This window comes from Capricornis sumatraensis, chromosome 6, assembly GCF_032405125.1.
Source record: "Capricornis sumatraensis isolate serow.1 chromosome 6, serow.2, whole genome shotgun sequence".
NCBI lineage: Eukaryota > Metazoa > Chordata > Mammalia > Artiodactyla > Bovidae > Capricornis > Capricornis sumatraensis.
This window is the reverse complement of record NC_091074.1, coordinates 60810991-60826960: the sequence shown is the minus strand read 5'-3', so window position 1 is coordinate 60826960 and position 15970 is coordinate 60810991. Positions and strand designations below refer to the sequence as shown.

The 15970-nt window shown below is 39.4% G+C and overlaps 1 protein-coding gene across 1 annotated transcript in view; it reads left to right on the top strand.

Moving 5' to 3' along the window:
- The window catches only part of PRUNE2 (prune homolog 2 with BCH domain), a 231883-nt gene that overhangs the window by 131091 nt on the left and 84822 nt on the right, over positions 1 to 15970 (top strand). Inside the window, exon 7 of the mRNA XM_068973591.1 lies at positions 13809 to 13967. Coding sequence (XP_068829692.1) covers positions 13809 to 13967 — 159 coding nt within the window. The remainder of the gene's footprint in view (positions 1 to 13808; positions 13968 to 15970) is intronic.

The following is a 15970-nucleotide window of genomic DNA, read 5'->3' as shown; positions in this document are numbered from 1 at the left end:
TAATCTTGCATAAAATGAAAGTTAACTAAGGTTATCTCTCCAAGCATCATGTGTCTCCGTATAACTTGTGCTTGGTTCACTGGAAATAAAACAAGGATTTGGGGAATAATGTGTATCTGTAGGTGTGTACGGGTGTGTGTCTATGACAGCGAGAGATTGGGTAGTTCTTTGTGCCTGATATCTAGGGTGCCCGCCTAAAGGTTTATCTGCTCACTACCACAGCCCCCACTCTCCCCCACCAGGAAATGACTTTTATCTATCACTCTTGTTCCGACAGTTACCATACCTGTATTATGTGGTTTTTCTAATCCGCCTCAATTGCTAGGTATCCAGCCCAACTGGGAACAACCAGAATTCTTTCAGAGTTTTCAAACTCAGGATCAAGAGGGAGTGTGTCTTGAATAAAACTGAAAGGTCTACCCTGGAGCCGCTGCCACCCATGTTTCCTGCCATGAGGAGGATGCTAGTTGGTGGCAGGAGAGGAGAATGAAGCCAGGAGAAGAGGATGGAGAAGCTGAGTGGCCCCCACATCCCTAGCAACCCTTTCTCTCTTCCCAGCTTGTCCTCCTCTTCTTCCTTTGCTTTTTTAGAACACTCACCATATCTTTCTGAAGTTTGAGTGAAAAACACCAGTTTGAGTGAAGTTTCTGTGACCTGGGGCCAAGAGAGTCACAACAATATAGTGTCCTTACCTGAAAATGAATTCGTCAAGCTCCCCACACACAGACGTCTCCAAATGAAAATGAAACCACAAACCCCGGAGTGTTATCTGTTTGCAGGAGGGGGTTTCTGGTAATTAGATTAGAATTGCAACAAATGGCACACACAGACTGTTGGCTCTGCATGTGTGCTCTAAGATTGGTGTTTACCCTATTATATTCCAATTTAAGAATGTCATAAAGTTTATCACTGAGCAAATGGAAACTAGCAAGAGCAAATATGGATGGGGAGAGGTGTGTACCTTGATATTCAGATATTGTAGACTTCAAAGGAAATCACTTTTGTTGGGTTGATAGCAGAGGGGACACAACCATATTCCCCACTTAAACTTGGTGGTGGTTGGGTATTTTTAGCAAATGAGTTGTCAGCAGAAAGGCTTCATTAGACCCATCAGGATATCTGCCCATGAAGAACGAATCCCAAACTGTACTGACAGTTTCCTTGAGCCAAAATGATGAAGCACCTCTGACAAGAGCCATATTGTGCTCCCCATGTGAGGAGCAGGAGGAACAAAAGAGACAGTTTGATCTTCATTTGGTCAGGTTAATATTGACACAGCTTAGAGAAATCAGACGTGTGTGCAGTGTACATGTGCAATAATGGCTCTGGGGGCTTGACTGGTGGCACCCATAAATCAGAAAGCGGTACCCAGAGAGGAAGGAAGATTTCCTGCTTTCTTGAAATATTGTTCAAATGAGATGATTTATTTTTACCAAGGAAAATAAATAAAGCTGTGTTTAAGCTCATGGTTTAAAACAGGCTAATGGGTTTTTTTTTTTTAAACATCTTTACGTAATTATGGAAATAATTTATTATTATTTGGTAGCCAGTGTGTTTCCCAGGTTCTGACATTTTAAAAATAAAGGATACCTCATGAGTGGATTTCTTTGGAAAAGGAAATGGCAAATGCTCCAATATTCTTGCCTGGAAAATCCATGGACAGAGGATCCTGGTGGGCTACAGTCTGTGGGGTCACAGAGTCAGGCATAACTGAGCACACATGTGTGAGTGGATTTTCCATTATGCATAGGTCCTGGGTTGTCCAGTCCCATATAGAAATCCTTATAAACTTACAAAATATGGTCACCTGGAGAAGGGAATGGCAGACCACTTCAGTATTCTTGCCTTGAGAACTCCATGAACAGTATGACAAGGCAAAAATATAGGACACTGAAAGATGAACTCCCCAGGTCGATAGGTACCCAATATGCTGCTGGAGATCAGTGGAGAAAAAACTCCAGAATGAAGAGACGGAGCCAAAGCAAAAACACCACCCAGTTGTGGATGTGACTGGTGATAGAAGCAAGGTCTGATGCTGTAAAGAGCAATATTGCATAGGAACCTGGAATGTTAGATCCATAAATCAAGGCAAGTTGTAAGTGGTCAAACAAGGATGGCAAGAGTGAACATCGACATTTTAGGAATCAGCAAACTAAAATGGACTGGAATGGGTGAATTTAACTCAGATGTCCATTATATCTACTACTGTGGGCAAGAATCCCTTAGACAATATGGAGTAACTATCATAGACAACAAGAGTCCAAAATGCAGTACTTGGATGCAATCTCAAAAACGACAGAATGATCTCTGTTCATTTCCAAGGCAAGCCATTCAATATCATGGTAATCCAAGTCTATGCCCCGACTAGTAACTGAAGAAGCTGAAGTTGAACCGTTCTATGAAGACCTATAAGACCTTCTAGAACTAACACCCCAAAAAGATGTTCTTTTCAATATAGGGGACTGGAATGCAAAAGTAGAAAGTCAAGAAACACCTGGAGTAACAGGCAAATTTGGCCTTGGAGTACAGAATGAAGCAGGGCAAAGGCTAATAGAGTTTTGTCAAGAGAGCGCACTGGTCATAGCACTCTTCTAAAAACACAGGAGAAGCCTTTACACATGGACATCACCAGATGGTCAACACCGAAGTCAGACTGATTATATTCTTTGCAGCCAAAGATGGAGAAGCTCTATACAGTCAGCAAACACAAGACCGGGTGCTGACTGTGGTTCAGATCATGAACTCCTTATTGCCAAATTCAGACTTAAATTGAAGAAAGTAGGGAAACTAGTAGACCATTCAGGTATGACCTAAATCAAATCCCTTACGATTATGCAGTGGAAGTGAGAACTAGATTTAAGGGACTAGATCTGATAGAGTACCTAATGAACTATGGACAGAGGTTCCTGACATTGTACAAGGGTCAGGGATCAAGACCACCCCAAGAAAAAGAAATGTAAAAAAAGCAAAATGGCTCTCTGAGGAGGCCTTACAAATAGCTGTGAAAAGAAGAGAAGTGAAAAGCAAAGGAGAAAAGGAAAGATATACCCATTTGAATGCAGAGTTACAAAGAATAGCAAGAAGAGATAAGAAAGCCTTCCTCAGTGATCAGTGCAAAGAAATAGAGGAAAACAATAGAATGGGAAAGACTAGAGATCTCATCAAGATAATTAGAGATACCAAGGGAACATTTCATGCAAAGATGGGCTCAATAAAGGACAGGAATGGTATAGACCTAACAGAAGCAGAAGATATTAAGAAGAGATGGCAAGAATACACAGAAGAACTGTACAAAAAAGATCTTCACAACCCAGATAATCACGATGGTGAGATCACTCACCTAGGGCCAGACATCCTGGAATGTGAAGTCAAGTGGGCCTTAGAAAGCATCACTATGAATAAAGCTAGCGGAGGTGATGGAATTCCAGTGGAGCTATTTCAAACCCTGAAAGATGATGCTGTGAAAGGGCTGCACTCAATATGCCAGCAAGTTTGGAAAACTCAGCAGTGACCACAGGACTGGAAAAGTTTGGTTTTCATTCCAGTCCCAAAGGAAGGCAATGCCAAAGAATGCTCAAACTACCGCACAATTGTACTCATCTCACATGCTAGCAAAGTAATGCTCAAAATTCTCCAAGCCAGGCTTCAGCAATACATGAACTGTGAACTTCCTGATGTTCAAGCTGGTTTTAGAAAAGGCAGAGGAACCAGAGATCAAATTGCCAACATCTGCTGGATCATGGAAAAATCAAGAGAGTTCCAGAGAAACATCTGTTTCTGCTTTATTGACTATGCCAAAGCCTTTGACTGTGTGGATCACAATAAACTGTGGAAAATTCTGAGAGATGGGAATACCAGACCACCTGACCTGCCTCTTGAGAAACCTATATGCAGGTCAGGAAGCAACAGTTAGAACTGGACATGGAACAACAGATTGGTTCCAAATAGGAAAAGGAGTACATAAAGGTTGTATGTTGCGACCCTGCTTATTTAACTTTTGTGCAGAGTACATCATGTGAAATGCTGGGCTGGATGAAGCACAAGCTGGAATTGAGATGCCAGGAGAAATATGAATAACCTCAGATATGCAGATGACACCACCCTTATGGCAGAAAGTGAAGAACTAAAGAGCCTTTTGATGAAAATGAAAGAGGAGAGTGAACAAGTTGGCTTAAAGCTCACCATTTAGAAAACGAAGATGATAGCATCTGGTCCTATCACTTCATGGCAAATAGATGAGGAAACAGTGGCAGACTTTATTTTTTGTGTGTGTGCTCCAAAATCACTGCAGATGGTGATTGCAGCCATGAAATTAAAAGATGCTTACTCCTTGGAAGGAAAGTTATGACCAACCTAGACACCATATTAAAAAGCAGACATTACTTTGCCAGCAAAGGTCCATCTAGTCAAGGCTGTTTTTCTAGTAGTCTTGTATGGATGTGAGAGTTGGACTATAAATAAAGCTGAGCGCCAAAGAATTGATGCTTTTGAACTGTCGTGTTGAAGAAGACTCTTGAGAGTCCCTTGGACCTCAAGGAGATCCAACCAGTCCATCCTAAAGGAGATCAGTCTTGAGTGTTCACTGGAAGGACTGATGCTGAAGCTGAAACTGCAATACTTTGGCCACCTGATGCGAAGAGCTGACTCATTTGAAAAGACCCTGATGCTGGCAAAGATTGAAGGTGGGAGGTGAAGGGGATGACAGAGGATGAGAAGGGGACGACAGAGGGTGAGACGGTTGGATGGCATCACCAACTCAATGAACATGAGTTTGGGTAAACTGAAAGAGTTGGTGTTGGACAGGGATGCCTGGCGTGCTGCAGTCCATGGGGTCACAAAGAATCGGTCACAACTGAGTGACTGAATTGAACTGACTTAACTGAAGTGGAGCCACAGTCTAGCTCTTTTCTTACTGAGCACTTGAATCCATACTGCATTGAAAAGTTTTGATGATTATGGGTATGTCCTTAAAGAAAAAGTAAATTACACTGAGCTGGTAAATAAGGTGATGACATATTCATCTTGAATTTGTTGTGAACCTTCCCACATCCAAGTATTCTATTAACTAGTTGTGAGAGACTGCCTAGGACCATCCGTTTATGAAGTACAGCATATAAGTATCTTTTTCTAGGGCAACTCTGTTGGACTAACATTGGTTCTCTCATGATGGAGATGGTGAGCATGAGGCAGGATGCCGACTTGCTTAGTTTCAGGTTGATCCTGGGTTTTAAAATCCTGTTCTAATTCTTTGAAGCATATTGTATACTTCCCTGATGGGATGGATGGTTCTGTAAATGAAGGGATATGTAAACTTGCTACTATAGCTCAACACCATCAATAGTCACTGTGAACCCTTAAAAAGAGTGTGGCGATTTGTTTGTGCCTTAAAGGAGGAATCAGAACTACAATGTGCAACTTTGTGGGGACCGCATAGGTTCATTAATTGACCTGCAGCTAAACTGTGCTGTATTTGTGCGTCTGTTCATTGGTTCCAGCGTTTCAAGACATCTGGACACTACTACCAACACTTTGCTATGCGTTAACCTCTGCATGTGAAACCTGACAGTTCCTGAACTTGTAAATACGTGAATTTTTAAATTTAGGTAGATGCAGTTTTTGTCTGTTTACTGCTCTGCTCAGCTTTATTTGATAAACTTGCATTTTGAGGGTTGTATTGGCAGTTTAAACTTAAAAAAAAATCAAGGTTGTGGCTTGCTTGTGTATGGTGACAGGGGAGACTTGTTAATAATAATAAACAGAAGTAAATGGAGTAGCAAAACTTTTATGAAATTAAAAGTGGCATTAGTATTGTCTTTGAAGAATTTTCTCGCTTGGGAAAAACAAAGCTTAGAACCTGGGCTCTGCAGTCAGAAGCACCTGGGATCGAATCCCGTTTTCACATGTGTGAGACATCAGTTACTTGTTTGCAGCCTCTGTTTTCTCAGTGCAAAACAGAAATGCTACCCACATCATCTGGGCACTTTAAAGTTTAAATGAGATGATGCAAAGCACTTAACACAGTGTTTAATGCAGAAATGGTCTGATTAAATTGTTTTAGGCAATATACCTTTGGTTTAAATGAAAATTATATTCATATGTACATTTATATGTTCATTTATATATTGTAGTTAATTTTCACAAAATCTTTTTGCAAAAGGGCTCTTTTTTAATGACAATATGTGCTATTTGGCTTTATTTTCAAAATATGAGGCATAATATAGTTTAAATAGAGCCAGTGAAGTTTTTACTACTAACATGAATTGGCTAGCTTATGGGAATAAGAACAATAGAGTTGTTTTTTTTTTAATGACATGTGGTAAAAACATGGTGAATATCTTTGCCTACCAATTAAAGTATGTACGAAAAACAGAATAAATAAAATCTCTTTAATTTATGCATTTTGTGCTCTCATAAATCATTTTCCTGTCAAAATTATCAGACGTTATTATTGCTGAATATTTTAAACATCATAATGAAATATTGGTAGCATAAATCATGAAGCTTTCAGTAAGAACGTTTGTGTACATACCTCAGCATTTTTCATATATCTTGATTTAAAAAAAAATAGTCCTCAATCTAAAAGTAAATCCACGCAGAGTATAAATGTCAAACCATACTCTTAAATTTCAGTAACTCAGCAATCCATGCTAACCATTGTGCTTACAAGGTAGTTATGGATTGTCATACTATGTTTCTGAGACTCACTCTTCTCAAAGATGAAGCTGTGTGAGCTTGTATTTTAGTCTTGGTAATGATTTCTATATAAGCTTCCTATCTACAGATTTTATCTACTCACTTTTCCTATTTCCTGCAAGAAGAAAAATTCAGACATGATAAATCTATAACTTGTTCTTGACATTAGAAAATAATTTATTTTTATTTTATTTAATAAAAGCATTACTGAATAAATTTCATCTGTGATTTGCAAGAGAGACAACTGTTTTGGATTAAGTGTGTAGTCTAGAGTATTAGATCTAAATGGAAGGTACTAGCATGAGGAGTGGAGAAGGCAATGGCACCCCACTCCAGTACTCTTGCCTGGAAAATCCCACGGACGGAGGAGCCTGGAAGGCTGCAGTCCATGGGGTTGCGAAGAGTCAGACACAACTGAGCAACTTCACTTTCGCTTTTCACTTTCCTGCACTGGAGAAGGAAATGGCAACCCACTCCGGTATGCTTGCCTGGAGAATCCCGGGGACGGTGGGCCGCCGTCTATGGGGTTGCACGGAGTCGGACACGACTGATGTGACTTAGCAGCAGCAGCAGCATGAGGAGTAAACCCCATTGAAGGTGATACCAACCAGGGCTCTTGGCCTTCCTTAAACAATAGAAATTGGTAAGAAGCAAGAAATTCAGGCAAGGTTTTATTGCGGCCCCTGCTGCAGCAGTGGGGGACAAAAACAAGTAGCAGTTTCTCTTGCTTACTGCCCTGCCTGGGGTGTGACGAGCTGGTTCCTTACAGGAGTGAATGAGGGGTGTGTCTAGGGATCCGGCCAAAGGGGTGGCTTAGGTGGTTGGCCCATGCCTTTGGTGGTGAGTGCAGGGGGCATGCATAGTACCTGATTTTGCTCCCAGCACCTTGTTTTTCTCCCTGCTCTTCAGAAGTGACAGTTGAATTTTTTGGTCTTTTTGTGTTGTCTTGTCCATAATTTGCCCCAACTGCCCATGCGTGTATTTATTTTTAGTCCCTTATCATTTCTTTGCATTTTGTTGCTTAAGGAGACATTTGTCCAGGTGCAAGCACTGCAGCAATTGGTCCAGGTCCCAGCCTGTCACAAAGGTAGTATGGCACTTGGAATCATGCAGAAGACTCTATCCATGGTGATTTGGCTGAAGGAAAAAATCACTATACATTTTTTTGTTTTATTTGTGTAGTGGGAAACTGAAGCTCATTCATTGACTTTAACCTAGAATTAAGGATAAAGGATCCATTAATAAGAAACACTGCCTGATCCAGAGTTTTTATGTTATTTTACTTTTTAAATGACTTTGCTTCAGGTGTAACTTCCTCTGTAATCTCACATCTAGGAGTTTTACACGTGATTCACTTCAGTGACTTGTGTGTGATTATGATTGCAAAGTTCACAGTATTAGAAAGAATATAAGGCAAGAAATCGTAATATGAATAATCAGTTGCTGTACCAAGAATTTGTGAATTACTTTCTATGAATCTAATTATTCCCATGAATCCTAAGAATGACCTTTAGATAGTTAGAATTAGGAAAGAGATTTAATGTTTATTGTCCATTATATGCCAGGCATTGGGCCTGCTTTTTGATATGTATAAGTTCTTAGTAATCTCAACAGTCTTATGAGGTGAGGGCTTACGGATGAGGACTTTAAAGAAATTAAGTAAACTCACTTAACACACTCAGCTAGTGAATGGCAAAGCCAGTCAGCCTCCAAAGACTTTACCAGGAGCTTTGGAGAAAGTACCCTAAGTTAATAGAGAGACACAATCAGATTTTACATTTAGCAATTTGACTAAATTATGTCCACTTTAATATCAGAATTCTTAATACCCATTGTATTTTAATTTCAATATATATTATTTGCATACATATAGAAGTGACATTCTAATTTTATATTATAGAAATTATTTTCTACTTTACACTATGTCTGCTGTTTTCTTGTGTTACTAGATAGTGTGATTTTTAATACCAACATAACATTCTTTTATGTTACTATTCCATAATTTATCGAACTATTTCTCTATTGTAGGACATTTAGATTGTTTCAAAGTTTTAGTTATTATAGTAATAATCTAGTGAATAGCTTTGTCCATAAAACTTTCATGTGCATATATGATTATTTCTTTAGAATATATTTCTAACAATGTATGAGAATGCCCATTCAGCCATATTTACCAATTATAGGAAAAGAGAACATAAAACATTTTCAAAGGATTTCTTTGATTATTAATGATTTCAGGTATTTCGGTTGTGAATTGTTTTTTATGTTCACCAGCTGTTTTTTTTTCTATTGCTATGTCTACTTTTTTGCATTGGTTTATAAGAACTCAGTTTCAAGGACATTAAACCTTTCTCTTCCCTGTTTAAAAAAAAAAAAGAAAAAAATAGTAAATAATTGCACTGAGAAACTCTTGAGCGAGTTTTAAGCTCACGAGTATCATGGTTTTGAATACATTTTTCAAAGCTCTGCCTTGGTCCTGTGTGAAGAACTAGTCATAGGGAAAGCCGATGAGCCGCTTCAGGGAGACCAGTTGGGAGACTGTCACCCAAGTTCAGGGGAGAGGTGCTGGTGACTGCGGCCATGTCAGTAACAGAGATGGAAAGAAGTGAGAGAAGTGTTTGGACTTGAGATATGTTTTAGAGGGAACGTTAATAAGAGTTGCGGATGGATTATGTGAAGAATGAAGGGGAAAACAGGATAAAGAATAATTCCTAGATGTTTGATTTGAGGAACTGGACGAATGGTGGTACCATTTCATGCTATGGAGGAAACTGGGGTGGAGGTAGGTTGTATTTTATTTGAGACACTTATGAGATATTGATGTGACGATATCACATGGGTAAATCAGGTTCGCATTCAGGTGGATGTGATTTGGTGGTCATTGGCAGATAGATGATTTGAAAGCCGTGTGACTGGATGAAATCACTAAGGAGAATGTGTGAACAAGAAAGAGGTTAGGAACATTTAAACGTTGACTAGGGGAGAAGAAGCAGCAAAGACGACGGAGGAGTAGCCAATGAGTTTAGAGAAAGAGTAATGACAGGGAAGTGAAGGAATTAAGTGTTTCAAGAAAGAGGGGAAATCAGCCTCATGAAATTATTGGGAGAAGTCAGTTAAAGTAAGAAGAGGAGCTAGATTTTTGGATTTGGTGACCTGGAAATGATTGCTACTTTTGAGAAGAGCAGTTTCAGTGGAATGATTGGAGGGGCAGAAGTCTGACAGGAGGGATTCAGAAGACAGTAGAATATGTGCATATGAGTGTTGTAAGGAGAGTGGTTTTTCTCTCAAAGAATGTGCACATTTAAGGACTCGGTTGTTTATAAGACATTATTTCGATCACTTATTTCATGTGATGCACTAATGCTAATAGGCATATAGAATAAAAACTAAATTTTTCAGAGTAATGGATTAAGAACTAAAATGGGATTTTGTGAGGGAATGGAATTTTCCATTGCATTTGTCCAAGTACTTTCAAGCACAAAAGTAGTACGTCTGTTGGACACTATCACTGTCTTGGTTTTCATATTAGTTAGACTATAGTCATTTCTGTTTGCCTGCCCTTTGATCTATCATCGACCTCTTCTGAGGGCCCTTGACATCTACACCTTGGCTTTTGGCCAAGAAATAGCAAGACCTTTCTCTCCCTACATTTTCAGGCTTTCTACTAATTTCAAAACCAGGAATTGCTCAAGCAAAATAACTCATGACCTCTAAAAATGTTAACGATCTAATCTCTGGATCCATGAGTGACAAAAGACTGTGACTGGGACCACTTGCCTTTCTTCCTAACTGATATGTTGAAATAGTCTGGGCTTTCACCAGTCAATTTTCAGGTTTAACAATTAGTAATATAACTTCCTAAATTTCATGCAACAATCTCAGGCTGGGGTCATATTTCAAATATGGAGGGTTGGATGATGGGTGTAGAGGTGGTAAATGAAGGTTGTATTCTTTTATTTTCTAAACCTTTGGCAAATTGGGATATATATATGCATATAATTTTAACTTAAGTTGGGAAAACATTTTGGAGATATTTGAGCAGATTAACAAATAGTATTTGTATACGTGTAACTAAAATAGTAATTTATCAGGTAGAAGGCAGATGGGGGGAATAAAATGCCAACCTGTATCTACAGTTGGGTTGTGTTCATGATGAAGTGGTATTTATTCAGGGCCAGCCTAGCTTGTCAGCAACATAAGAGGTGTCGCAGCACATGACTCCCTGTGTAGCTAGAAGACAATAATAAATTATCTCCTATGCAAACAGCACCAGCATAAAAGCAGAACAAACAAACCCTGCCTCCCAGATTGCTTGTTTGATTCTGTTTTAAACATGAAATTCCTGGCATTATCCTAAAGCCAGTGAGATCGAATCTGGCTTGGGCAGTTTTATTAGGGTGGATAGGACTTAGTAGTTGATAATCTCTGTTTTGGGTTTACTGTAAAAGATAAGTATTTTGTTCCTCGGATTCACATAAATCTTTGTTTTATCAATACTCTGTGTGATCCTGTGGAATTCAGGGCCACCCAGAGGAAAACTGGGGAATTATTATACAAAGGAGCTTGATTCTAAGAATCACTTGAGGTACATAATGAAATTACAGATTCTTGGACCCAATCCTGGGCTGCTAAAAGAGAACCTCTGACAAAGTGGCCCAAAAGTACACATTCCAAGGTGATGTTAATTATGAGGCTGAAATGAGCAGCAGGGAGCTGAGGGCCTGGGTCAGTAAGAGGCCCATATAGCACTGAGAGAGTGTAAAGGGTTGGTTCACAGGAAAATATATAAATTAAAAATGGCTCTCCAGAGCAATGCTTTTCAGATTTCCATGTGTGTTTGAATCACCTAGGATTTGTGGGAAATGCAGATTCTGCTTCAGTAGGTCTGGAGTGTGACCTGAGACCCTGCTTTTCCAACAAGATGCCTGCTGGATTAGAGTTTAGCAAGATCTTGGGGCCATCATTTTAATACAAAGTCCAGAGAGACTGGAGCTCAGCCAACATTTTTGAATAGCACATATTCCACAAGTAGGGCTTTGAATAATGCTGATTCTCTTGAGTGCTAATCTTGCACTCAGGTACCAGTAAAAACTTTCTCTTGTCTGAGGGACCCAGCTAGAAGTGTCATGGTAATTACTATAGTGTGTCAAAATCTTTTTAGAAGTGGTGTGTCTTCTTTCAAGGGCTTATAAATACGTTGGGGGGAATGAGTTTATGCACATCATGAAAAAAATATTTTGAAAGAAAAATTCTAAGTCCTTTTATGCCAAAGCCTTCAGTCATTGGAGATAACATGTACATGGTTGTTGTCCATTGTTGTTTTCCTTTGGGACCTCATCTTTTTTTACAATTCATAATAGCAAGAAGCTCAGCATTGAGATTCTTGATAGTTAACACCAATAATGATTTGAAATAATTTTATCTATTGAATGCACATTGTGTATAAGGTCCAATGGAAAAAAGAAAACCTCATTCTAAAAATCTACTTTTGTGAGTGAATTAATTTTTGAAGTACTTATTTAAAGATTATTATTGTGACACTTGGACAGTAAATTAAACGCATGAAAGCTGACTGTGTGCATACTTCCAAAAGCTATTGTATTTGCGCATCATACATTTGATGACCAGGTCAATACAATAGATCCTTTGTGTTCAGCAATATATCCTGAGATCTTTGTGAATTCCCATGTGCACTTCCTTGTAACCAAAAATGAAAGTAGCCTCATGAGATGCCTCATGAGATGCCACAGGAGTAGACAGCAAGGCTCCAGGAGGCTGGGAAGCCACTGATGGGTTGGGTCCACCCAGTGGCCAGGTTTCTCATATTCTCTCTCGGTGACCTTGTCAACCTTGACATTTAGCTCCGCAGAAATACAGAGTACATGTATTATTGGATATTTCAAGTGGCTGGTGAATAGTCTAAGCTGTAAATATCGAATCCACAAGTGTTAAAGAGCTACCATTTACAAACATTCATCTGGACATGAGCAAAGTCTGCACCTATATATGCTGCAGTGTCTAGCTCTTCATAATGGTTTTTTGAGGTGGAGGTGTGTGGTATTTCCACTTCCTTTGGGTTGTTTTTCTGTACTGCTTTAATGTTTTACCAGTGGCATGCATAATTCTGATGACTTTGTAATCAGGAAAAAATTAACAGAATTCTTTATATCTCTTGAATGCACATTAAGGTGATTTTCATTGAGTAGAACTATGGATTATCAGGTGATGATTATATGACTGTCATTTACAGGTGTTATTAATATTATATATATATACTATGATAAAGGATTATATAGCATAGGTTGATTTTCTGTGTCTCTCCAATCATTCAACAAACTTTTCTTGAGCAACTAGTATATGCCAGGCATTATGCTAGGGGTTAACATATGGTCTTCAGTGTATTTTTTTAAGAAAGAGAGATAACTACACAGACAAAAAGTGAGTCTCGTTGTAGTTAATAAAATTCGACAAGGCCAGGACATTCCCACAGATGATGTGAGCCACAGGTCTGGGTACAGTCTGTGATGATGGGTCCCTTTTCCACAGTTATTCATTCCTCTTTAGATATCACATAGAAAGAGCAAGCAGATCTGACATCACATCCCTGACACAAATCTCCTAGACTTCTACTTTGGAATAAAAAGCATTTGGTAAACTCAGCTGAGTATATCCTCAGGAATTCTGCTTGGAGTTAATAATCATTAGAAAACAATTACAGAAAAAACCAATAACTTCCTCCTACTTTTCTAGTGGGTTGTAATAATAGTCTACAGACATTCCTATGTCATGTGAACAATAAAAGAAAAAGTACGTTTTACAAAGTCAAACATTTTAGGGAAAAGATGGTAAGCTGTTTGTTCCTCTCTAAACTGTTCTTAATGGTAACAGCAAAGATGCCTTCCTTTCTTGGTTTAGGAAAACAAAACAAAGCAAGGAATGTATATCTCAAGCCATAGTATGAAAAATTTGAAAACTTTCTCAAAGAAAAATATTTATTTCATTTGTATCTAATAATAAGTATCATTGGCAATACATCTTAAGACTGGAGAAATTTGTGGCATGATTCACCAGAGCTGAGCAGCTTGACGTTAATATCAAATTGCCTGTTGTTTCAGAACTGTACATTTCACAGCAATATCACCAGTGATTTGAAAGCGTTTGCAGACAAGTTTGGTTTTGATGTCCTCATCCTTCTGGCCAGTTACCAGTCGGAGGAGCAGCAGCCCAGACAACAGATCGCTGTGTACTCTGAGAACCTAGAGCTGTGCAGTCAGGTAAGAACTTCCTTGACCCAACGATCTCACCGAATCCCCATCTGCTGGCTCTCAGAACATGGGGTAGAAGATGGCAATGGACTGGTGGCTTAGAGAAATTGGTCCAAGAGATAAGGTCCTAGAATTTGAGTTTTAAGAAATGTTGGAGGCTGGGTTTCCCTGGTGGCTCAGTGGTGAAGAATCTACCTGCCAAAGCAGGAGACACTGGTTCAATTCCTGATCTGGGAAGATCCCACATGCAGGGGAACAACGAAGCCTGTGTGCTACAACTGTTGAGCCTGGAAGCTCCAACTGCTGAGCCCACGTGTGACAGCTGCTGAAGGCCATGTGCTCTAGAGCCTGTGCTCCACAACAGGAGAAGCCACCGCAGTGAGACGCCCATGCACTGCAACTAGAGAGTAACCCCTGCTTGGTGCAGCTGGAGGGAAGCCCAGCGAAGACCCAGCACAGCCAAAAATAAATAAATTAATGAATTGATGGTAGCTTAAATGTTACTTTAAAAGAAGAAATGTTGGGGGTATTTTGCATAGTTGGCTAGTTATTTCTCAAATATTTAGTTTTGATGCTATAAATTAATTAACTGATTAGTTTTAAGTGCTTTAATTCAGTTTTTAAGTTTTTAGCTGTTATGCTCTGTTACTAACTGGAATTGGCAGTGAGGTAAATGTTGGCTTTTTTTCATTTTTCAGTTGAGATATAATTGACAGATAGCCTTAAATTACTTTCAAGTGGACAACATAATGATTCAGTGCTTGTGCATGTTGCAAATGATCACCATATTAAGTCTAGTTGGTTTAGTCACTAAGTCGTGTCCAACTCTTGCGACCCCATGGACTGTAGCCTGCCAGGCTACATGGGATTTTCCAGGCAAGAATACTGGAGTGGGTTGCCATTTCCTTCTCCAGGGGATCTTCCCAACCGAGGAATCGAACCCAGGTCTCCCACATTGCAGGCAGGTAGATTCTTTACCGACTGAGCTATGAGGGAAGTCTAGTTAACACCCATCATATATATAATGATATTTTTATATAATTATATATTTTTTATAATATATACTTTTTTTTCTTGCAATGAGAACTACTCTCTACTCTCTTGTGTGCGAGCTAAATCCCTTCAGTTCTGTCCAACTCTGTGTGACCCTACGGACAGTAGCCCGCCAGGGTTCTCTGTCCATGGGACTCTCCAGGCAAGAATACTGGAGTGGGTTGCCATTCTCTTCTCCAGGGGATCTTCCCAACCCAGGGATCAAACCTGAGTCTCTTATGTCACCTGCATTGGCAGTCAGGTTCTTTATCACTTGGGCCACTTGGGAAGCCCTTCTACTCTCTTAGCAACTTTCAAATATGCAATACAGCGCTGTTAACTATGGTCACCATGCTGTACATGACATCCCCGTGACTTATTTATAGCTGGAAGTTTGTACCTTTTGACTCCCTTCACCCATATAGGGACTTTAAAAGAGCCCCATAACCATTTCTTTTCTTGGCTGAATCCATAAAGAGAAAGATCATATCTTTTTCACCCAAGTAAAAGTCATCGTCCTTTGGGTGCTCTTTGCTTTGAGGATTGCTACCTGATAATAACTAACAAAATTTAGTCCCTGACAAAACCCTGTTTGGTTCCCAATGCTTAATAACTGATCTGAAGCTTTCATCAAAGTTAGTATTTTGACACGACCACTAATAAAATACCTTGGATACCTTGGACATGTTGGAGAAAAACATATATTTTTCAAAAAAAGTTTTCCTCCAGGTACTATGATAAAGTTCTGTTTGGGTAATCAGTCAAACCTTCTTGGTTGAGAGCTGAGTCGTTTAACCCAACGTTTTCGTAATATAAGTAGACAAAATTAGGACTTCCCTGATGGTGCAATGGATAAGAATCTGCCAGTCAATGCAGGAGACATGGGTTTAATCCCCGGTCTGGGAAGATTCCATGTGCCATGGAGCAACTAAGACCCCCATGCACTACAACTACTGAGCCCACATTCTAGAGCCCACGAG